This window comes from Palaemon carinicauda, chromosome 29, assembly GCF_036898095.1.
Source record: "Palaemon carinicauda isolate YSFRI2023 chromosome 29, ASM3689809v2, whole genome shotgun sequence".
In the NCBI taxonomy this organism is placed as follows: Eukaryota; Metazoa; Arthropoda; class Malacostraca; order Decapoda; family Palaemonidae; genus Palaemon; species Palaemon carinicauda.
In genome coordinates this window covers 78,199,302-78,224,015 of record NC_090753.1, presented here as the reverse complement: position 1 = coordinate 78,224,015, position 24,714 = coordinate 78,199,302, and the positions used below count along the sequence as shown (strand labels likewise).

At 38.8% G+C, this 24,714-nt stretch overlaps 1 protein-coding gene across 10 annotated transcripts in view; it reads right to left on the bottom strand.

The window, feature by feature from the left end:
- Positions 1-24,714, bottom strand: part of LOC137622280 (protein lap4-like) — a 191,473-nt gene that overhangs the window by 31,481 nt on the left and 135,278 nt on the right. For all 10 annotated transcript variants that reach the window (XM_068352827.1, XM_068352834.1, XM_068352835.1 and 7 more), the window contains 4 exons: positions 13,355-13,460; positions 11,434-11,493; positions 4,865-5,054; positions 4,476-4,650 (listed from right to left, as the gene is read on the bottom strand). In XM_068352827.1, the coding sequence (XP_068208928.1) occupies positions 4,476-4,650; positions 4,865-5,054; positions 11,434-11,493; positions 13,355-13,460 (531 nt within the window). The remainder of the gene's footprint in view (positions 1-4,475; positions 4,651-4,864; positions 5,055-11,433; positions 11,494-13,354; positions 13,461-24,714) is intronic.

Sequence of the window (24,714 nt, the reverse complement as noted above, 5' to 3'; positions counted from 1 at the left end):
AGATGGAGAAAGCTGACCAGAAACATCGACCCCACATAGAAGTGGGAAAAGATGTAAAAGAAAAAGAAGAAGAAGAAGAAGAAGAAGAAGAAGAAGAACCAGTCTCTCTTATTTTTTAGTTTCCCTACCCATTTTGCTATATTTTCAAAACTTTCTTCGCTGAGACATTTTCAGACTCATAAAGGCTAATAAAAATTTTCTTAATGAGGAAGGATCATTAGAGCAAAGCAAGCTAATTCAGTTGAAATCAACTATTATTTCTATGAACCTCCTCTGATGTTCATATGCATTCTCTTTGGAAGATCTGTTATATTGACGTTTATCCTTGACACTAAAAAAAATGTACGTTTTCTTTCCTTCAAATAAGTAGGTCTCTAGTAAAGTAATGAGATTAACTAGTGGTCAATGGAAATCAACCAATGGCCTGCGTAATCCATACTGACTTTTTCTTCAGTGTCTGTGTTAACGGCAGTAATTCTGAACTAACCAGCCCTATTTCAAACCGGAGCTCTCAAGTTCAGTCTATTGGTTCTAGCGCTCCACTCAGTAAAGGTTTCAGGTGAAATCAACCCTTTACTTGTTACTCATAGTTCTAGTTAACAGATTATTGATGCACATCCAAGTTTGCAAATATAAACATCTATTCAAAAAGAAGTCATAGTCCCTTTTTAAGAATATCCTGAACATTTGCATATTAAAATTTCCCAAACCTCCTCTTTTGTAAAGGCTTTGCTGTTGCTTTTACTTTGAAGCACACATCCTCTTCCCACTTTACTTTATTAATTACATAGCTTTTACATCTAATACTCTAGTCCTATAAATAGAGATTATTTGATCTTCTTGAAGCATGACAAAAGGAGTTACTTTAACCCTGGATAGGTACGGTGGGTCGTTTGCGACCCCGAGCGTCAAAAAAAAACAGGTTTTTCTCACGTGACTCACCCCCGTGACTGAATTTGTGGGTGATCGACCTGCAGGAGGTGTCTCCCCTACACGCTCTAGTAGTGTCCAGATGTGCATTGCTGTAGCTGTACTCCTTCCCCGATTTCTGAGACGCGTCGGGGTCGTTCGCGTCCGAGTTTACCCTTCTAGGGTAGTTTGCATAATTATCAAAGTTATTACGTATTATGAAATTGTCGTAGAATGGTGCAACTTGTATAGGTTATCAGTTGTGGAAAGTCTTGGTGGATTGTTTGGCTACCATGTGCATGTTTTTTTTTTTAGTTAAAATGTCGTTCATCACCACGAGGACCATTTTACCGCGAGTGCCCCTTTTTCATTTTTTTTCATTTTTTTGCCAAGTCATTTTTCCGTAAGATATTGCGAAATAGTGTCGTAAAACTTTTGCTTGTTTAGTGTTGGAAAGTGTGTCTAGATGATCTGGCTACCCATGCATGACTTTGTTTTTGTCAGATACGACGTAGTTATTGGTATATTGGGTATTTAACTGCGGTTACCAATTTCTGTTTTTTTTTCAATATTTGTAAAAATTACTACGTAGTAAGGAATTGCCGTATATTATTCATTTTTTTTTCATGTTTATGTGTTAGAAAGTGTGCCTTGATGGTTGGGCTAACACGTGCATGTCTTTTTTTTTATCTGAGATGTCGTATATTAGAATGTCGGGCATTTTACCGCGAGTGTCCCTTTTTCCTTTTTTTTCATTTTTTTGCCAAGTCATTTTTCCGTAAGATATTGCGAAATAGTGTCGTAAAACTTTTGCTTTTTTAGTGTTGGAAAGTGTGTCTAGATGATCTGGCTACCCATGCGTGATTTTGTTTTTGTCAGATACGACGTAGTTATTGGTATATTGGGTATTTAACTGCGGTTGCCAATTTCTGTTTTTTTTCAATATTTGTAAAAATTTACTACGTAGTAAGGAATTGCCGTATATTATTGATTTTTTTTTCATGTTTATGTGTTAGAAAGTGTGCCTTGATGGTTGGGCTAACACGTGCATGTCTTTTTTTTTTATCTGAGATGCCGTATATTAGAATGTTGGGCATTTTTCCGCGAGTGCCCCTTATTATTTGTTTTGCATTTTTTTGCTTAGTCATGTTACCGTAAGGAATTGGCAAGTAGTGTCGCAAAACTTATATTTTTATAGTGTTGGAAAGTGTTTTTAGATGATCTGGCTACCCATGCCTATTTTTTTTTTAGCCAGATATGGCGTATATATAAGTATGTGTTCGATTTTCCTGTGATTGCCATTTTTTCGTTTTTTCCCATTTCTTTCAAAATTACTACGTACTAAGGAACTATCACAGAGTAATATTTCATTTATATGTTTATTTGTCGGAAAATGTGCCTTGATGGTTTGCCTAGCACGTGGCTGAAATTTTTTTTTTCTGAAATGCCGTATATTAGAATGGCCATTTTTCCACGAGTGCCCCTTTTTATTTGTTTTGCATTTTTTTGCTTAGTCATGTTACCGTAAGGAATTGGCAAGTAGTGTCGCAAAACTTATAATTTTATAGTGTTGGAAAGTGTTTCTAGATGATCTGGCTACCCATGCCTATCTTCTTTTTTTAGCCAGATATGGCGTATATATAGGTATGTGTTCGATTTTCCTGTGATTGCCATTTTTTCGTTTTTTCCCATTTCTTTCAAAATTACTACGTACTAAGGAACTATCACAGAGTAATTATTCATTTAGATGTTTATTTGTCGGAAAATGTGCCTTGATGGTTTGACTAGCACGTGGCTGAATTTTTTTTTTCTGAAATGCCGTATATTAGAATGTTAGCCATTTTTCCTCGAGTGCCCGTTTTTATTTGTTTTGCATTTTTTTGCTTAGTCATGTTACCGTAATGAATTGGCAAGTAGTGTCGCAAAACTTATATTTTTATAGTGTTGGAAAGTGTTTCTAGATGATCTGGCTACCCATGCCTATCTTTTTTTTAGCCAGATATGGCGTATATATAGGTATGTGTTCGATTTTCCGGTGATTGCCATTTTTTCGTTTTTTCCCAATTCTTTCAAAATTACTATGTACTAAGGAACTATCACAGAGTAATGATTCCTCTAGATGTTTATTTGTCGGAAAATTTTGTTTACTTTTTTTTTGATTGAATATCATCAAATTTTTTTAGCTAAAATATTGTTTTACATTTTTTTTTTCGATTTTATTTCCCTTCAAAAAAATTTTTTTGGGTCAGAATTTTAATTTTATATTCGTAAAATAATCGACAATTATCCAGCAACCCACCATACAATTTTTATGCATATCCAATAATAATTAGATTAGTAAATAACACCTTGAAATTGACATACCCTTCCTACATTTCAAGTGGCAGATTAGGGAGTCTGAGTCAGTGTGGTTGGCGGCCATTTTGTGGACATATCCGAAGCGTAAGCTGCCCTATCTATATATATTCTTGTTCCCTATAGAATTTGTGATATTTTGGTATATTTTTACCTGCATAAATATCATATTATATATTAAATATATGTATTTTTTTACGGAATTTCTAAGTACTCAAAAAATTACCTTTAGATATGGCCCCTGATATAAATGTAATTTACAAAATAATGAAGATTTTTTTACATATTTCTATTTTAGGATAACATATGTTTATTCCCTAAAAAAATTAGCCACTTCCTATTTCATTTGGGTACCCAAAAAAATTCATGAAATTTGGACAAATATTTTTGGCCAAAAAAAGTTACCCTTTTTTTCTCATTTCAGATCTTCACCTCCATGGGTCTGACTTCATCCAAAATACATCAAGATGTGTCCTAAACATTCAAGAATCAATTCCTAAAAGGATTTGTGTATATATGTATAAACTTTTTTTTTATGAATTTTTATGTCAGGTCTTTTTTTTTTTCTACTTAATTTTTTAAAATATTTATAATAAATAGTTTTTCTGCAGATGAGTAGTATTTATCTATACAGTTGTTTTAAGCATTCATTGAAGTTTTTTTTGGCAAAAGAAAAAAGGAGGTTACTGCAAAAACTGATTTTTCAAGAATTTTTTTTGGCGTCGGGGTCGTTCGCGTCCGAGTATACCCTTAAAGGGGTGTCCGAGGACCGTACCTATCCAGGGTTAATACACGTAAGAATATAATCTGTAGTGTGCCTTGTGAAGCACACTGTAGCCAGTAGTAAAGGTTCTTTGCAACTAACTAGTTTTCTCTAATTCCATTGTTTTCTACCTTTTGCTTTTTATCCATTTCCTTACTTAGGTCCCTTTATAGTAAGCTACTCAAAATAAATGATCAATCCTCACTTAGGAAAAAATCCTTGGGACTAACCCTCAAAGTCTAAAGAGAACTTGCATAGCCTAAAGTATTCTTCAGTATTAAACAAGCATAGGCCTGCAAATATTGCTTCATAGTTTTGTCCACAAGCCCAGCTGAATAAATTGATACTGAATCGAACATTAATTTAGCAATGATGATAACTGTAAATATAGAATAGCATTACTGAAAAAGATAATTTGTTGATGCCAAAGACAACAACCTGGTCTTACGTTTTCTAAACTTTTAAGGCGAGCTTGTCTCCATGCTGCTTTCTTCTCTGCTTCGGCTCTTCTTTTGTCTGCTGGAGAGAGCTGTTCTTCTTCTTCGATCTGGTTCTCCCTGCACTGAGCTCTTCTCTCAGCTTTTGCTGTCCGAATGACAGGCTGTCCTCTTTCACTGTTTGTCCTATAATGTTTAAATAGAATGCATTTTGCCCGTCACTCTTAAGTACACATTCCAAAAGAATAACCAGAAAATATTCATATTAACTCTAAACAAACCCTAAAGCAGAAGGCAAGTTACTGATGATACTTATCATCATTGCAAGCTGACACAATAAAGCAGTCCTATCATACAATATAATAAATATAAAAACTGTATCACTAAACTAAAAACTTACTGTATGGAATAATCTTTTTCATTAATATCATTGAGGCCGGACAAAATATCAACATCGTTGTATTTACGGTGGTCGTAATCACCAGTTACTACACCAAATTGTTGAGCAAGATCATCTGCCATTTCTTCTACATCCTCTAACCGAGAAAGATTTGCTAGCTGATCAGGAGTCATATTAGCAACTCGACGATCTGAGAGAACAAACAAGATTATTAGAAACAAGATAATCAAAAGTAACTAAGAAAAATTTATAAATATAAACATACAGAATACTCGCAATAATTTATAAACAGTAAAAGTCCTATCACAAGAAGTGAAGGAATAAAACGGTTAATGTATTTTATTCTACTATGGCACATAAGGGCCTTTCTCAAATCACCTATGCCATATACATCTTTCTTGTTTGTGAATATTGTTAATCAAGAATATTTGGAAATTTCTATATTTAATATATTTTGTTTATCAACCTACTTCTACATGAAAAGCTGAAAAAAAAATAAATTTAATCGCAATAAACTGCACATAGACACAAATACTAATGAAAGCAGAACCACTGAATATGTTGACTAAAAAAAAGGCAACATCAACCAAGAACAGTAAGTATCTCACGGTTTAAATCACCTCACTTGCCAAATAGATGGGTGATAAAAAATGATAGGTTTAAGGTCTTTAGTTTATTACACGAGCAACTTGTGCTTGTCTCGCAAAATTCAAAACTAAGCTTGATACTTTTAACTTTATAAACATAGGAGCAATGATTTTTGTCAGTATGGTTGCAAATTTCAGACGATTGATTGAAAACTGATGCTTACCCCATGTCTCGCCCAACAATATTTACTTCAAATCACTATGAACATAGAGTCTTCTTTCTCTATACAGTAAGTCCTAGGGTTGCAATGGTTTCGACTTAACATTTCATGGATACATTATAGTTCCCATGAAAAATGTATTCTTTTTTCATTTAATTCTATCATGCATTTTTTGACATACAGTAGTTATGTTTTCATGTCAAAGTGTGTTTTTATGTCTTAAATTATGACTTTCCTACTACATGAACATTGAAGAGTGACTTCGGTGCTTACACATAGTAATGTATTTAGATGTGTTCCAACTTGAATAAAAACTCTAGATATAAATTCTTAGGAACAGACGTTCGTTGTAACCCAAGGACCTACTACCACCATAATCCGAGTATAACAATTCAATAGCTTCCAATTAATTAAAAAAAAAAAAAAATCATTACGTTCTACCATCATCCCTGGACTGATGGTAGCACGGAGCTACATCCCGAATATGTTACAGATTTTAACATTCCTCGTGAGTGACAGTAACAAGGGACAGGTGACTGCACTGTGAAACAGTGTCTTAACAACTGAACATGTACACATGACTAGTGCCCCAGGCTAGTCTCCACCAAATATAAGACTAATAGGATCAGGAAATGACTACTGGTGACTTGGCAGGAAGACCTTAGGGACTATACAAAAGTTCAAAAGGGAAGAAAAGACTAAGTTCATTGGTGAAATCTATACAGCCGAGATGGCATCTTGAACTTGCAACCTACAAGTCGAGTAATCAATGATTTCACTATGATACCTAAAGTCCATATAGGAGTTGGAACACACTTTGGTTATATAAAATTCTGAAATCCTAAAGGTACAAAAGTAGAATTTCCAGGTGGTTTTTACTTGCAAATATGGGATAAAAATATTGTCATTTAATCATTTATTAAAAATAGATAAAAACAAGTCTTTGCCAAAAAATGGCAAGAAAATTATTTTTGAGGTGCTGAGATTCCAAAGACCCTCCCACCTCCTAAGACTTGGGTAGGAAATGGGACATTAACCGAGAAATATCTTCTGGATTGATCATATGGTTGCTGGGCAAGAACCAAACACCAGGTCGAGCTTTGTCTTTAATGTTAGTAACAGTTCACAGTTGGTGATGTGTTGTCATTTAATGGAGGAGAGAAAAAAAAAAAAAAAAAAAAAAAACAGCATTGGAGGTGCTGTGTTGGATTCAATAGAACTTGAACTCACAGATCTTATTTATACACACAGAGTGTGTGCCTCCTATGTTGATACACTAGTCCTAGGGCAGGGAAGACAATATTCACTTGGCACATGAGGCCGTATTGAATGCCTTGTTCTAGCTTTTACAGGAAAGGGCTTGGGGTAACCATATAGATGTTTCCAAAATTATATTTTTCATCACCAAAACCCCTTATTTGAAAAGTTAACCTTGTGAAAAAAAACTCTTCTATTAACATAATTGCAGGCAGGAATATGTGGAATACAACAATTCACAAGTCACTAAAAAAAATGTACTGTATTGGGCAAAATTTTATATATGAAAAGAGCAACATTTTAAAACAAAATCACTACTAAAGCGACAAGTAAATTTATATACAGTATTCTATATCAAATATACCATGCCCAGAAAAATATATCATTCCAGAAAATCATAATCTTTACAATCATACCAGAAAAGTTACTTTGGTAAATTGTGGAAGACACATATGAAACAAGCAGAATTTAATATCAATCAGTAATATTTAGAGGGATTCTGTTTAAAAACAGTTTCTACAGGTATATTCACAACACATTTAATTATCTTTACATACCAGTCACCCAGACAGTTGTCTAACCAAATTTAATATATCAACCACTCTTAGAAATTGCTTATGGAACATTGTTCTAGAGTACACTAGAACACTTAATGGAGAACATTTATTGGAACTTATATTTGGATAAAAGATCTCCATGAAAACATCACTAAGTAACATAGCACAAAAGGGCATTAAGAAACAAACCATCCCTGCAGGTTATCAATGTACTGAGAAATAAAGAGCCTTAACCCAATATTTCATGATTTAGGAGGCAAGGACAAGTTGGTTATAAATACAAAGCGAAAAGGAATCCTTTATAATTAAAAAAAGTCCAAGAAATCATGGAGTAAAGTAAGGCAATATATAAAGTCTACCCTGATAAATGTTCAGGGAGAGACCAACCACTGAAAAAAAGAAGAAAGAAACCATTCTAGGTTTTACTGTATAAAATGAAATACTGATACTGTGTATGATTATTCATAATAGTTGTGATTAAAAAAAAAAAGAAAAAAAAAATCTGATAAAAAATACTAAACATCCACTTTGTAACTACATAATCTTCCTTCATCTATTTTTTGTTTATATGAAGACAAAAGACAAATAGAGAGAGAATCATAAGGCCTGGGGAATTTCAAGGAATTGTTCGGATATGAAATCCAAATTATATGGAAAACTGTTCACCTTTGGCATTATAGAATTAAAATTAAACTTTTATACAAATCAGAAAAACTGTCAAAAACTGAAAAATGTAGACTTGTAGTCTGACTAATGTACAGTATCACACCTAATATAGCAAGAAAAAAGTTTCAATATTATTTTAACAGATACTTGCAAGTTATATAGCTAATATCATCTTTTCCCATATCTCTGTTCTGGGGATCCAACTCGCGAAGTATTGTAATACTAATCTATATGAGACACTGCCGCCAAGTACATTATACCATTGTAAAGCCATAAAGACCTGTATTAACTTTATTAATTCATTGTGAATCCCAATAGGTGAGGAAGACAGGGGATTATTGAACCCACAAGCAAGCATCATCATGATAAATACTATTACTAAAATCCTCTTTATATCCACTACTGAACTATATTCTACGAGTCACACAGCTGACTACCACACTTCCTATGAGGTGGGTAAATGATAACACTAATATTTCAAAGACAATTTTGTCATATCTCACTTTAAATTTCTAATAACATTCCATAGCTGCATTTGAAATAGAATGATTCAAGTCCATTTCTTTTCTTTGCCAAACAAATCATCAAGATCAGACGTTTCTTTAGGAAATAACCAAAGCTTTTTAATTCCTAGCAACAGATTTAAAGCTCTTTACCAAACCACAAATGGAGCTTTAAAATAACCTAATGATAATTGAAGTTAATAACTCTAATCCAACCTGTTTAAGAACTGAATTAAGCATTGACGAGTATCCTCTAATAGCTGATACTGGAAATTTCTTATCATCTAATAAGAATCTTTGAAATTTAACCATTATCCAAACTGGTATTAAATACAGAAATAACTTTAAATTTACACCAATCAAATTAAGTATGCCAACACTGCTGATATAGCATGTGGGAATTAAATTAGAGGTTGTTTGAGAAAATCTGTCCCGCATGGGAATCTTCTCGGAACTTCTGAGGAGAAGCCACAGATCTGTAACCACTCCCCAGGTAAAATTGGGGCTGAGTCATTCTACTGTTTTGCAACTACCTAGACTTGTTTATCATTGGCAATGGAGGGAAAGCATAAAATCTAATAAAAAAATTCTGAAGCATGGCATCCAACCCCAGGCCAGAATATCTTCGACTGGAGGGCAGAACACGTCCATGTTTCTAGAAAACATATATTCGTTTCTCCTACCACTGCAATATATCCTGACATACTACCCAGTGGAGAGAACTTTCATGTGGAAGAACATGATGTTTCCTGGTCAGATGGTTGGCAATTAATTTCCCCAATATGGATTGAGGTATAAGACAAATACCCCTTATCTCTGTACAATTTAGTGATTGCTGAGCTTTAAGGATTAGAGTTTCCAATCTGGTAACCCCTTGCTTCTTTACACATGACAGAGCTGTTGTATTAAACCTGTCTCATTATTAGATATTCATTCAGACATAAAAAGTATTGCAGACGCCCGACAACTTACGGCTATTTTTATATGGTAGAGATTCATGGTCATTTCACTATCATGACAAATGATGATGATGATCCAAAATCCCACCCTAACTGTTTTCAGAAGCATCAGTGAACAGAAAGTGATCTAGAATTTTCATGACCAAAGATAACCCCTCTGAAAGACATTAGAAGATGGTCCAACCATTCTGTCAAAGCGATTTATCCTGATATGGAGGAATTGAGGTTTTTTTAAATCTTTCATTCTGTTTTAATAATGCTTGAGGTAAAACTGCCAAGGCCTCATCTTTAAGACGACCCAGTAGAACAAACTTATCACCAGATTCCAGAGTTGTGAGAAGTATCATCCACATATTTGCTGAGAGTCAATTCATCGGTCTGAACTCCAGCAATGACTTCAGAGAAGACCATACTCTCTCCTCGTATGAAAAATCCCCCCCAAAACTAAAGCTATTATTGTCCCCATAAACAGAATTATCAGAGCTTCTCCCCAAATACAGAATCATCTGAGAATGTCCTCAAAATAAAGAATCATGAAACAGATATAATAATGTACTGATATCTTGAAATTTGTTCGAAATCCCAAATTCAACAGGATGATTTAGAAATTTTGAAAGACCTGAATCTTTTCTAGGGAGGCATCCAACACCATTCAATTGTCTAGATAAAATTGCACTCTTATCCCCTGAAGAGATAGGAGTTGTCACCCCAGCAAAAACCTGTGGAGTTGTACTTAAGACTGAAAGAAAGGAACTTGAACTGGCATATCTTTTCCTTGCACACAAATTGAAGGAATATATGTGCTTGAATCCCTTTGAATTGGGAAATTGGAAGATGAAAGTTGGAGTCTGTTAAATTGATGGTGAACATCCAATCTTTCTTCCTTGCAGCTTCCAATGAAAATTCAGTCATTTGTATACCTTGTTCAATCTAAAAAAATCCAAGACTGCTTTCCAACTCTTCTAGTACAGATTTAAGTCTTTCCTTAGGTTTAGGATACCTACACTCATCCTAGGGAATTGGCATAAACCTGTAGTTCGTGATATTTTGTTAATACCCAAAAAACTTTTTAATTTAGTAATGTTACTACACTACCATCTCATTATTTCCTGAGGTTGATAGTGTTTCTACACAGCCTCAAACAACTTTATTGTCATATAACGTTATGTCAAATATCTAAAAATGATAGTTTCAAGCAGACATAATGGAAGCATTATTAAAAGTCCAAACTTGGTTTAACTACCTGTAAAACAAAAGCATTTGCCCACTAACTTACCAAAGGATAAACATGTTTTCTTTTATTCAAGTTACCGCTGAAGAAGGTAATTTCAGAAATACGCGATATGAAAACCGAAATAATAATTGATAGAATTTACTTCCCATTACAACAACATCAGAAGATACAATCTTTACTATCTAGTTACTTAGTAACTGATTAGATGTTACAAAATTAAAGGATAGTGCAAATGGTGCTCCTTTAAAGGAAGGGATGATACTCAAACACCAACTGATTTTATCGATCTAACAAAAACTCTAAATCAAGCAAAAGCAAACGACATTTTGCCAATGCAGGTTTCACTCTCTAAGAGAAAAAGGGATGCAAATCTTCAAAAACTGTTCTGCATATTGTGAAAAACAGACTTCGACTCACGGGACTAAAAATACATTGCAATACTTTGTCTTAACTCAGACCTCAATACTGTAAAGCAAAGCTTAAAAACATAGAAAAGGTTATTTATAATATCTTTTCTTTAGCACTGCTTTTTTTTTAGCTATTCAATTAAATGTTTATTAAAAAGCAAAAAAAAAACAAACCCACCTTCATCTTCCTTCATTTTGGCGACCTCATCCTGGCTCAGGAAGGAGAACTTCCTGTTTTCTGTAAACAAGCAAGTCATGCAGTGTCAAACATGTACAATCATGCAGCACATCACATCGAAACATCATGTTGAATACGAAGAGGAGATTTTTTGAAATCTCTTCAGAAATGCCATGACAGCTACATCACTCGTGTGTAGTGAGAAATGACATCTAAATATTATCTATTGTACAACAAGAAATTAAAATAAATATTTACTTTACTGTATGTACATTTAATCTATTTACAAAATTAAAATTAAAATATTTTAAAATACTGCACTATACATTCATTCTTCTATGAAATAAAATAACATCAAATCTAGTAGACTCTCTACAGTGTATACTAAAATCTTTTTTAATCTTAATTTTAATAAAATTGATTCATTCTGCTAAATTTTATTATGATTTACAATCTTCAACTCTTAAGTCAGCATGGAAGTAGGTATACAATGTCAATTATCGATATCATATACTTCACTACAGTACAGAGTAAATGGCAACCCAGCAATTATCTTTTTTTAGGACAAAAACAAACATATAATATGATGGCTGCTACACCCCGCTGAAAAGCTATCTATCGATAATTTCTCATTAGAGCTAGACTGCTTCGTACAACTACCATTATCATCATTAAGTAGTTAAACTAACCCTCCAAGTTAAGATACTTGTTACTCATACAGCTGACACAAATGGTGGTTTTATTACTAAAAATTAAAAGGGAATAAGGTTTTTATTACTAAAAACTAAAACTATATTCAATGAATATCAGTTCTTTTGAACAAGGCCATATTGCTCACTGATAATGAAATATTAAAACTCCCTGGGTCTCTTCATCCCCTGCCTATGATTCTATATACAAATACTAATCTGTTGCTACCACATAATCATCAGTAATTTAGAATAAGTCTCGTACTTTTAATGTTCTGAAACCTACAAGGCAATTCCAATAACTCCCTTCCATGAGGATAATTTTGTGTCAAAAGGATTAAAATACTTATCAGGAAGGTATGATTGAAATTAAATAGATGGAGTTTACAGTCTTTTGGTCTGTATAACTTATATTGCAAGCAGTCTTTCCATAGCAGCTTTTTACTTCTCACTATTACAAAGGCAAAGTTGGGTATGTACCCAAGTATTATGAAATACCTTTAGGAGAATTGTTTTGCATAGTCAACAGTCAACAGAAGTTCCCTACCTGCATGCTGACTTAAGTAATTGGTATACATACATAGGGAACATGAATCTATGAGAGGGAGAATGCTTTCCAAGGAAACAGAAATTAATGAAGATTATAATGAAGATAAAGTACGATCTGATTTATTTCAATGACTCTAGTCCTAGTCATAAATAGTACTGGTCTATCACAGGATATCATTAGGATTTTTATGCACTGAAAGCAAAATGAATAACTAGACCAATTATTGTATATACAAATAATATAACAGGAGTACAACCTATTTCTCTAAAATCTAAGGGGCATTTTAAATGGAATGGTGTTCATATACTGTACATAGAAATTATTTATGGTACCATGAAAAGTTGTCTTTCCAGCTATAGTTTTTGGATTTTCTCCTAATTTATACACATGTACAAACATAAATCAATTACTAAACAAGTGAAACAATAAATCATCTTTGACAAAATAATACTGGGTTCTCTATGAAAGAAACTGAAAATAAAAACAAAAAATTGAAAAAAAAGATATATAAAAAATGTACACACCATGCAAAAACAAAAAGGCTCCAATGAATGAATGAATTACGTAACTGCCAATGAATGACCTTCAAAGCCAATACAAACATTCAAAGGTATCATCACTTGATACAATGCTTTACTGAAGACTTCACAACCTGCAAAAATAAAACCTAGCGATACTATACCTTTTGGCGGCCCTTCCTTGTCTTTCTTCATTTCATCTTCGAAGAACTTCATTCGATCTTTCATGGATATCTTTTTCGGAGTGTCTGCCGGCGCCTCTTTCGTCACCTGGAACAGAGTTAGCTCATGAAGCAAGGTCTATGGATAAAGACAAATATCCTTTAAATCCATTTCATTATAATAAAAAGGAAATGCATATACTCCAATTCAGTCACAATATTTGCAAATTTTTAGCATTTTCTTCTATCATAACTTTATTCTCACTATCATCATTAATATTCTTACCAATTGGTTTATTGTTTTTGTCACTACCACTGATACTGCAGTGGTATTTTTTGGCTTATAATAAAACATTCCCATTACTGTTACAATAAAATGGTTTAGCAACATATTATATCATGATAACTGGCAAACATGCATCATCATGAAAGTTCAAAACCAGATCGTATTATAAGTATCTGTCCTTTAAACAAAACAGCTACTAAAACATGATATTAAAAAGGAAAAAATATGGAATATTTCACATCCTCCTGATCTTTTATAGCAAAAACAAAACCTCATTCCAGAGAACAATGAGTGCAGCAACAAAATTCTTTAAACTATGAGTAATTTTATTATTAGTCAGGCATAAATAAATCCTACCATTATGGTTAGTTATTCACAAACTCCCAACCCCAGTGGGCGCCGACGACGACGACGATACGGTCATATATCAACATACCCAAAATCAAACGTCAACCTGAATTACTGTAGACTTTTCTCTACTTCTTAGCTCACAATTTATTTTAACATTAAAATTTGTACTGTAAATGAAAATTTTACTTGCAGTCCTTACAAAACTTTTTCTCATTTTAAATGAGCTTATACATCATGTCTCAATCTCTGTATAGTAAAAGCTAACTTGTACTAACTACCTATTTCTTACGACACTTCTTGCTTTACCTGAACTGCTGTGAACTTCAATCGATTCCTATGAGGTTCCTGTACCATTATGTTTTAGGCAGACCAAAAACTGAGTGCAAAACAAGCTAAACTTTTAAAAAGATATTCAGTAGCAATGAATAACTGTCATGTGAGTTGTAAAACTTATTCAATACACTTCAACAAAATCTACTGCAGTACAAGCAATAATCTTTCAAGGTTTTGTTTTACCTGTGTAATGCTCACAAATAAACAATGTTTCCTTAAAAAATCAAGATTACGTGACAATATTTTTTTTTTCAACTGATAAACCTAACCTATATCTTCAAAGTTTGGTTAGTACAATTTGTTGATAAACTATAATGGCATACATCAGCCGTGGATGTGTCTCATGTCATAAAACTAAGGTACTGTACAGTATAACTGATGCTGTGATCCAAGTAACACTGTCCACTTCAAACATGTTTAATAGCGTCAGACTTCCCAAGACATATATGATTGGTTCCTAGAAAGATTCAGTTTGGCCATTATAATTAAATAAACAAAAATAAATTATCATTAATTGCTTGGATTAATAGATAGGACATTTCTTGTTGTAATCTTAACGATTCCTTTTACCATAAGAAACTAAAACCAAAGAGACTTTACAATAAACAAATATCACAGCAGCTTTTAACCATTTTACCCCCAAGCTATTTGGAACTTTCCAACCCTCTACCCCCAGGCGTTCTTTTTTTTTTTTCAAGCACATTTTGCAATATATTTTTTTTTTAAATTGCTCTAACAGCATTAATTTTTGTCATAGAGAGGTCAGGTTGGTCTCATTCTTTTGGAAAATGCCTGAATTTTCTCATAGTTATCAAAAATTTGCAAAAAAATGTAAATAGCAGTTTTTTGCAAGGACGTACTGGTACGTCCATGGGGGTAAAGGGATGAGTTTTGTGAAACGTACCAGTACGTCCATTGGGGGTAGAAGGGTTAAAAAGCAGAAAGGATTGAATAGCAGAAAAAACAAATATTTTGAATTCTATAAAATCCTGCATTACTTTAATATCCTTATACACAAGGTTGACGGTATTCAATTAATGCATCTACTTCCTGAACTCATGAAAAATGTAACTTGCCCTATGTGATAGCTGATTACATACTAAAAAATATGGTAAATAACAATGGTAAATTTAAACTTTCTATTCAATAAAATGAATATATATATCTTGAATAATTAAACTACACATAGTAGCATACACACTATTCCGCACTGTGAAGCAACTGAGATAAATCTGAGATAAACACCATGGGTAAATTGAAATCTGTATTAACCAAAAAAAATAACATACTCTATCGATGACACATTTTGGACAATGTAATATGTTATTTTCATTAGTAAAATAAATTTTTGAATATACTTACCCGATAATCATGTAGCTGTCAACTCCGTTGCCCGACAGAAATCTAAGGAGGGATACGCCAGCTATCACAATACTAGAAGGGGGTGTACTAACAGCGCCACCTGTGGCCAGGTACTCAAGTACTTCTTGTTGACACCTCCTCAATTATTCCTCGATCCCACTGGTTCTTTATGGGGAGGAAGGGAGGGTCAATTAAATCATGATTATCGGGTAAGTATATTCAAAAATTTATTTTACTAATGAAAATAACATTTTTCAATATTAAACTTACCCGATAATCATGTAGCTGATTCGCACCCAGGGGGGTGGGTGAAAACCAGTGAACAAGATTAAAGGATAGCCAAGTATCCCCAAATTTCATATAACAGTTATCTCTAATAACAAATGAAATAATAAGTACCTGGTAAGGAAGTCGAATTGAACCGTTACTCTGCCTCTTTTTTAAGTTCGTCTTCCTTACTGAGCGCAGCGTTCCTCTTGGAGGCTGAATCAACCCAAGGTGCTAAAGTATATAGGGTTGCAACCCCTACTAAAGGACCTCTACACAACCTTTAACCTAGGCGCTTCTCAAGAATGAATTGACCACCCGCCAAATCAAAAGGATGCGGAAGGCTTCTTAGCCTACCGTAACAACCATAAAAACAACAAAAAGAATTCAAGAGAAAAGTTAAAAAGGTTATGGGATTAAGGGAATGTAGTGGCTGAGCCCTCACCTACTACTGCACTCGCTGCTACGAATGGTCCCAGGGTGTAGCAGTTCTCGTAAAGAGACTGGACATCTTTCAGATAAAATGATGCAAACACTGACTTGCTCCTCCAATAGGTTGCATCCATTACACTCTGCAGAGAACGGTTTTTATTAAAGGCCATCGAAGTAGCTACGGCTCTTACTTCGTGGGTCCTTACCTTCAGCAATGCAAGGTCTTCCTCCTTTAAGTGAGAATGTGCTTCTCTAATCAGAAGCCTTATATAATACGAAAGCCCATTCTTGGACATGGGTCTCGAGGGTTTCCTGATGGCACACCATAAGGCTTCTGACTGTCCTCGGAGAGGTTTAGACCTCTTGAGATAATATTTGAGAGCTCTGACAGGGCAAAGAACTCTCTCAAGTTCGTTACCTACCATGTTGGAAAGGCTAGGTATCTCGAACGATCTAGGCCAAGGACGTGAAGGAAGTTCGTTCTTTGCTAGGAATCCAAGCTGGAAAGAACATGTAGCAGACTCGGTCGTAAAACCAATGTTCTTGCTGAAGGCATGAACCTCACTGACTCTCTTAGCTGTTGCCAGGCAAACGAGAAAAAGAGTCTTGAGGGTAAGGTCCTTGAATGAAGCTGACTGGAGAGGTTCGAACCTAGATGTCATAAGGAACCTTAAGACTACGTCTAAATTCCAGCCTGGAGTGGAAAGACGACGATCTTTAGACGTCTCAAAAGACTTAAGAATGTCTTGAAGGTCCTTGTTGGAAGACAGGTCCAAACCTCTATGGCGGAGAACTGAGGCCAACATACTCCTATATCCCTTAATCGTAGGAGCTGAAAGGGATCTCTCATTCCTAAGATGAAGCAGGAAGTCAGCTATTTGGGTCACAGAGGTATTGGTAGAGGATATTGAATTGGCTCTACACCAGCTTCGGAAGACCTCCCACTTAGACTGGTAGACCCTACGAGTGGAAACCCTTCTTGCTCTGGCAATAGCCCTGGCTGCCTCCTTCGAAAAGCCTCGAGCTCTAGCGAATCTTTCGACAGTCTGAAGGCAGTCAGTTGAAGAGCGTGGAGGTTTGGATGTAACCTGTCTACGTGAGGTTGACGTAGAAGGTCCACTCTTAGAGGTAGAGTCCTGGGGAAGTCTACTAGCCATTGTAGTACCTCTGTGAACCATTCTCTTGCAGGCCAAAGGGGAGCAACCAGCGTCAGCCGTGTCCCTTCGTGCGAGACGAATTTCTGCAGAACCTTGTTGATTATCTTGAACGGAGGGAATGCGTACAGGTCGAGATGGGACCAGTTCAGTAGAAAAGCATCCACATGAACTGCTGCAGGGTCTGGAACAGGAGAACAAAACAGAGGAAGTCTCTTGGTCATGGAGGTGGCAAACAGATCTATGGTAGGTTGACCCCACAAGGTCCAAAGTCTGTTGCACACACTCTTGTGGAGGGTCCATTCCGTGGAAATGACCTGATTCCTTCTGCTCAGACGATCTGCTGACACGTTCATATTGCCCTGGATGAACCTCGTGACTAGAGAGAGGTTTAGACTTCTTGACCAAATGAGGAGGTCCCTTGCGATCTCGTAAAGGCTCCTCGAATGGGTCCCCCCTTGCTTGGAGATGTAAGCCAAGGCTGTGGTGTTGTCCGAGTTCACCTCCACCACTTTGCCTAGCAGGAGGGACTTGAAGTTCAACAGGGCTAGATGAACTGCCAGCAGTTCCTTGCAGTTGATGTGGAGAGAACGTTGTTCCTCGTTCCACATTCCGGAGCATTCCTTTCCGTCCAAGGTTGCACCCCAGCCCGAGTCCGATGCATCTGAGAAGAGATGAAGTTGGGGGGTCTGGATGGCCAATGATAGACCCTCCTTGAGAAGGAGGTTGTGCTTCCACCACAGGAGAGTGGTCTTCATCTCTTGGTTGATAGGGATAGAGATTGCTTCCAGGGTAGAACTCTTGTCCCAATGAGCTGCAAGGTGGAATTGAAGAGGGCGGAGGTGGAGTCTGCCCAGCTCGACAAACAGGGCTAGGGATGAGAGAGTCCCTGTGAGACTCATCCACTGCCTCACTGAGCAACTGTTCCTCTTCAGCATGCTCATGATGCACTCTAGGGCTTGGCTTATCCTGGGTGCCGATGGAAAAGCCCGAAAACTCTGACTCTGAATTTCCATTCCCAGATACACGATGGATTGTGAGGGAATGAGTTGAGATTTTTCCAAATTGACTAATAGACCCAGGTCTCTGATAAGGTCTAAAGTCCAATGAAGATTCTCCAGACAACGACGACTCGAGGAGGCTCTCAACAGCCAGTCGTCTAGGTAGAGGGAGGCTCTGATGTTTGACAAGTGAAGGAATTTGGCTACATTCCTCATCAGAAGGGTAAAGACCATAGGAGCTGTGCTTAGGCCAAAACACAGGGCTTGGAATTGGTAGACGACCTTTCCGAAAACGAATCTTAGGAAAGGTTGGGAGTCTGGATGAATCGGAACGTGAAAATAAGCATCTTTCAAGTCCAATGAGACCATCCAGTCCTCCTGTCTGACCGCTGCCAAGACCGACTTGGTTGTCTCCATCGTGAACGTCAGCTTGGTGACATACTCGTTGAGAGCGCTGACGTCCAGCACAGGTCTCCAACCTCCTGTCTTCTTGGCCACAAGAAAGAGGCGGTTGTAGAAGCCCGGGGATTGATGGTCCCGGACTACAACCACAGCCTTCTTCTGCACAAGAAGCGACACCTCCTGGTGCAAAGCTAGCCTCTTGTCCTCCTCTTTGTAGTTGGGAGAGAGGTTGATGGGCGAAGTGGTCAGAGGTGGTTGAAGGAAGAATGGAATCCTGTAACCGAACCTCAGCCAACTGACAGACTGTGCGTCTGCACCTCTCATCTCCCAAGCTCGCCAGAAGGTCTTGAGTCTGGCTCCTACTGTCGTCTGGAGAATCGGAGAGTCAGTGTTTTCCTTTGGATGGCTTGGATCCTTTCCTGGACTTGCCTCTGTAAGAGTCTGGACGGGAGCTTCCTCGGCTGGGGGCTCTACCACGAAAGGGCGGTATGAATCTAGTCGCAGGGGTATCAGCCACTGGGGGGCGGTAAGTCTTAGGGGCTGAGGTGGTAGCCTTAGACTTACGAGCCGAAGAAGCCACAAGATCGTGCGTGTCCTTCTGTATCAAAGCAGCCGACAAATCTTTAATGAGCTCTTCGGGAAAAATAAACTTCGAAAGAGGAGCAAACAGAAGTTGTGAACGTTGGCAAGGGGTAATGCTGGCAGAAAGGAAAGAACACAGCTGTTCCCTTTTCTTCAAAACCCCTGATACAAACAAGGACGCTAGCTCGCCCGATCCATCTCTGATGGCCTTATCCATACAGGACATTAACAGCATGGCAGAATCTTTGTCCGTATGGGAGGTTTTCTTGCTGAGGGCCCCCAGGCACCAGTCGAGAAAATTAAACATTTCAAAAGCTCTAAACACTCCTTTAAGCAAGTGATCCAAGTCCGAGAAGGTCCAACACACTTTTGAGCGTCTCATAGCAGATCTTCGAGGCGAGTCTACCAGACTTGAGAAGTCAGCCTGGGCAGAGGCAGGTATTCCCAAGCCTGGTGCTTCCCCTGTGGCATACCAAACGCTCGCTTTCGAAGTGAGCTTCGTTGGAGGGAACATGAAGGAAGTCTTGCCAAGAAGTTGCTTAGACTGCAGCCATTCCCCTAAGATCCTAAAAGCCCTCTTGGAGGATCTAGCTAAGACAAGCTTGGTATAGGAAGACTGAGCTTGTTGCACTCCCAGCGAAAACTCAGATGGTGGAGAGCGGGGTATAGCTGAGACAAAATGGTCTGGATAAACCTCCCTGAGAAGAACCAAGACCTTGCGAAAATCAAGAGACTGTGGAGAGGGTCTGGATTCGTCCACGTCCGAAGAGGGATCAAGGTGTGCTTCCTCATCATCCGAAATCTCAACCCCAGAATGAGGCGACGGGATCGGAAACGAATGCTGAACCGCAGAGTCAGAACGAGCAGGAACAACAACAGAGGTGGAAGGAGGAGGTGCAGCAAGTTCCTGTTCCTGTGGTATAAGTGGAGCGTGAATAGATCGAGGCTGTGTAGAACAAGGTAAAGTTCCCGCAAGCAGAGATGTCTGAGGAGCAGGATCAGGGTGCACGGGTAGAGCTCGGTGCAGCAGCTGAGCAGACTGACTCACTGGTACAACATCGTACGCCTGGCAGATGGAGCTGCGACTGGGTGCAGCGAGTGCAGGCGGGTGCAGCACAGGCTGAACCGGTGCAGGAGGTTGGTGCACCACCGGTGCAGGCGGGTGCAGCAAAGGCTGAACGGGTGCAGGAGGTTGGTGCACCACCGGTGCAGGCGGGTGCAGCACAGGCTGAACCGGTGCAGGAGGTAGGTGCACCACTGGTGCAGGAGGGTGCAGCACAGGCAGAACGGGTGCAGGAGGTTGGTGCACCACCGGTGCAGGCGGGTGCAGCACAGGCTGAACCGGTGCAGGAGAAAGGTGTACCACAGGTGCAGGAGGTACAGCACTCTCAGCACGACACTCACGCATCAGGTCTGAAAGCTGAGCTTGCATGGACTGAAGCATAGACCACTTGGGATCAGCAGAGACAGTAGCAGACTGAGGCAAAGCCATAACAGTGGTTGCACCACCGGTGCAGCTCTGTTGTACCTTACTCCTCTTGGGCGGAGTACACTCGCTAGAAGACTGAGGCGAGTCAGAGCTGAGCCAACGACTGCAACCTGGCTGAGCACTCGAGGGTTGGACTCTGCGTTTAAGCGGTCTAGAGACCTGAGACCAACGTTTCTTCCCCGAGGGAAGATCAGCGGACGAGCGGAAGACGGGCTCAATCGTCTGCAAGTGGGAGTGACGGTCTGTGGTAGACACGCCCGCAACCACTGAGGATGATTCTGTGCGCCTAACAAGGCCTGCCGAACCCTTATGCCCTTCGACATTGCTTCTCCCCTGGGCTTGGGAGCTTGCAAGAGGTCCCGGACTGGGAGAACGACTGGCTCGCACAGAAAAATCCCCACGCACCACACTGGCACTAACACTAGTACAAGGCACTGCACCGACACTAGCACTCGTCACAGCACTGGCACTAACTTCACCCACTGCACTCTTGGCCTTCAACTCTTTCACTTCGGCCATCAGAGACTTATGGTCACTTACCACTGACTCTACCTTATCGCCTAAAGCCTGAATAGCACGTAAAACCACTGACATATCAGGCGGAGGGCACACAGTAGGTTCGGGGGTAGCCACTACAGGGGTAGGATCAGGAAGAGGATCATGAGATGAGGAAAATAAAGAAGAGTGAGAAGAACTCCTCCTAGCTCTAATTCTCTCTAACTTAGAAGAATACTTTAAAAGTCGGACAAAATCCAATTCCGAAAGACCGGCGCATTCCTCACATCGATTTTCTAACTGACAGGGTATGTCCCTACAGTCAGAACAAGCGGTGTGAGGATCTACCGAGACCTTCGGAATACGTCTATTGCAAGACCTACAACGTCTATGGGAGGGGGCTTGCGAAATGTCAGACATTTTGTTTTCAAGAGAAGTCAAAGGGAGATCCAAAAAACAAGCAAAAATTCGTTAACCGTTAAACTGAATTAAATAAAAGCTATCTAGCTAATATCAGAAGGTTTCCAGTAATGCGACAGCCGTAAATCAAAGAGAATACATCACCAAATAAGCGAGAATAAACTCGAAGACCATGAGCGTATCCCAGAACGTCTAGCCGGAGGCACGACAGAGGAATAATTGAGGAGGTGTCAACAAGAAGTACTTGAGTACCTGGCCACAGGTGGCGCTGTTAGTACACCCCCTTCTAGTATTGTGATAGCTGGCGTATCCCTCCTTAGATTTCTGTCGGGCAACGGAGTTGACAGCTACATGATTATCGGGTAAGTTTAATATTGAAAAACATGGTGTAATGTTCCCCTATTGAGGCTTTGCCGACTCGCCCATCAAAGATACTAGTAATCAAATTTGCAACTCTCCCACATCATGCATATGACCTTATGTAAGAATGCTGTGTCAGTAATTAAATAATACTGATTACTTCAGCTAATTGAAATAAACCAAACCACCTGCTATTCTACAGGGATTTTACAAAACAAGCAAATATAATTAACGTACATATGTATGATAAAGATTTAGATTGATATCATGAGGAGTATAGGGTTAGAAGATGCAATTCTCCTGATAACAAAGGTTAACCTCAGTAAATAACAGATTTCAAGAAGAAATTAGTATATCTCCTTAAATATAGAACATGCTTTCAGTGGAGCTGGAATGGCCATTGAATTTGTTAACGAGGTAGTTTACGACAGGTGGTAAGCTTGGGCGAGTAGACCCAACCCCAACCTGTCGGAAGCTCTTCACTTTAGACCTTCGGTTCAGGACTAAAAGTGGTGGTTGAGAAGGGCAATTCAACTTTAAAAGACTCAGTTTTGTTTAAGTAGGAAAAATATAAATTACTACTAAAATATACTGCGCCTAACAAAAAGACATTCTTGAGACTCAAATTTTGATCCGACAACCTTCTCAAAGGCTCGAACAGGGTATGCATCAGAGCCTTGAGAAAAAGGATCACGTCTCACTTAGGGGCCTGAGGTCCCGGAGTGGCCAAGGCTGCTTGAAACCCTTCATGAGCAAAGACATTTCCCAAGATGAGGAAAGATCTATACCCTTCAGTTGAAAGACCATGCTCAATGCTCTGGGGGTAATTTATCCAATTAGGAAAGGTGGCTAAAAAGACTCTGCCACCATCCAGTTGGGATTTCTGTCTTGCACAGAAACAGAGCAGAGCCCGTGGCAGCAAGATCTTCTTTAACCAGCTGGAAGCAGTTAAGTTCTCAGATCCATAGTATTCATTGTCAACTTGATGTAGGGCCAAACTAAATCTGACCTGAGCAGCTCCAGGGATGGCCTCAACCCTTGAGGGGCACCAAAAGGCCAATCAATGTCTGAGGTTCTCCCCAAGGCAGAGCCAAGGTTACTTCCCTCAGACCATTGCACTCACTAATGAGTGCAAGGATGGTCACAGAGGAACACTACGACTAGGGATTGTCCGTCTCTGGTCCAAGGCCCAGTGTCCTTGTGTTTAGACAAATCCTGAGTACTCTCATGTCCAGCTGGGGTACAGGGTGTGGCAGGTTGCTCTGAAGATTCACTCCTCCCTAACAAATATGATGAATATGCCCCAGAGACAAAACCAGCAACATAAACAGGTAGAAGGTCCAGAATGGCCGACAACAGTGGGGGAAGAATCCCTGGTACTGACCATGGCAGAGACAGGAGGAATAGCACAAGGCACAGGGAAAAGGTCCCTCCACACCCAACTCATGTTCTTTCATTGACTACAAGCATGCAATGAGAGCTGTGAGTGATGCCATTCTCTCAATTTGCTTTACTCAAGTATCAAGACTTGAGGGAGGAGCAGGAGTTCATTGTCCAGGTAAGAAGAATGATGAAGAGCAAAGATGCTCCTCCATCAACTGGGAACCAGAAGGAACATGGGGCCATGCACTCCTGTTCTGCCTGGCTACCGGGATAGCCAGAAAACTAGAGCCATGGCCCTACCTGCCCAGTGCACCGGCCCGGGAGATCGAAACATGTGACCGAGGGCTGAAAACCACTCAAGTGTCGTCCAATCTCCAATCGTTAAAAGAGAAGTTGTGTCATAAGGAGCCATCTCCTTACAACTATGACTGGCTTTCCTGAACTTTTTTTTACCTCTACCTCTCCTTTTTCTTCTTAAAAGAGTCACAATTACAGGTGAGGAAGAGGAGCTTTTATTCCCAGCAGTGGCATCAAAGGACAAACTTTAACAGTCTTCTATAGCTCTGGCAAAACAGTGGGCACTCCCACTGGGGTCACTAACACTGAGGATACACCTACCATGCCTTTAGACACTGATGTCACCAAGGTACACACAGGCAGCGAGGTTGCCTTCACTACCAGCTCCCTCAACAAGATCATAGAGGGCCTACCTGAAAGGCCTAAGGAGGTCCTAACCTTCCCTAGGTCAAACTTATTGGAGACCGTTTGCAAGGCTATGCGAAAAGACCATCTGACCTCCGATGGGATGTGGCAATCACTGGAGAATACCAACAAGCCACCAGAGCCTGAAAAGCCTGCCGATGTAGACCTGAGGACTCGTTACTCCTGATGCATACTCCCTAAAACTGAGCCAGGGGCGTATGCCCAGAATCTGTGGTAGCAGTTGTATTCAATGAATGAACAAGATGTGAAAGACTTTTTTGGCATTGCTAAGATAGACCACTAGAGAAGGCTAAGCTCTCTTCATACCCTTCTAAGTATACACC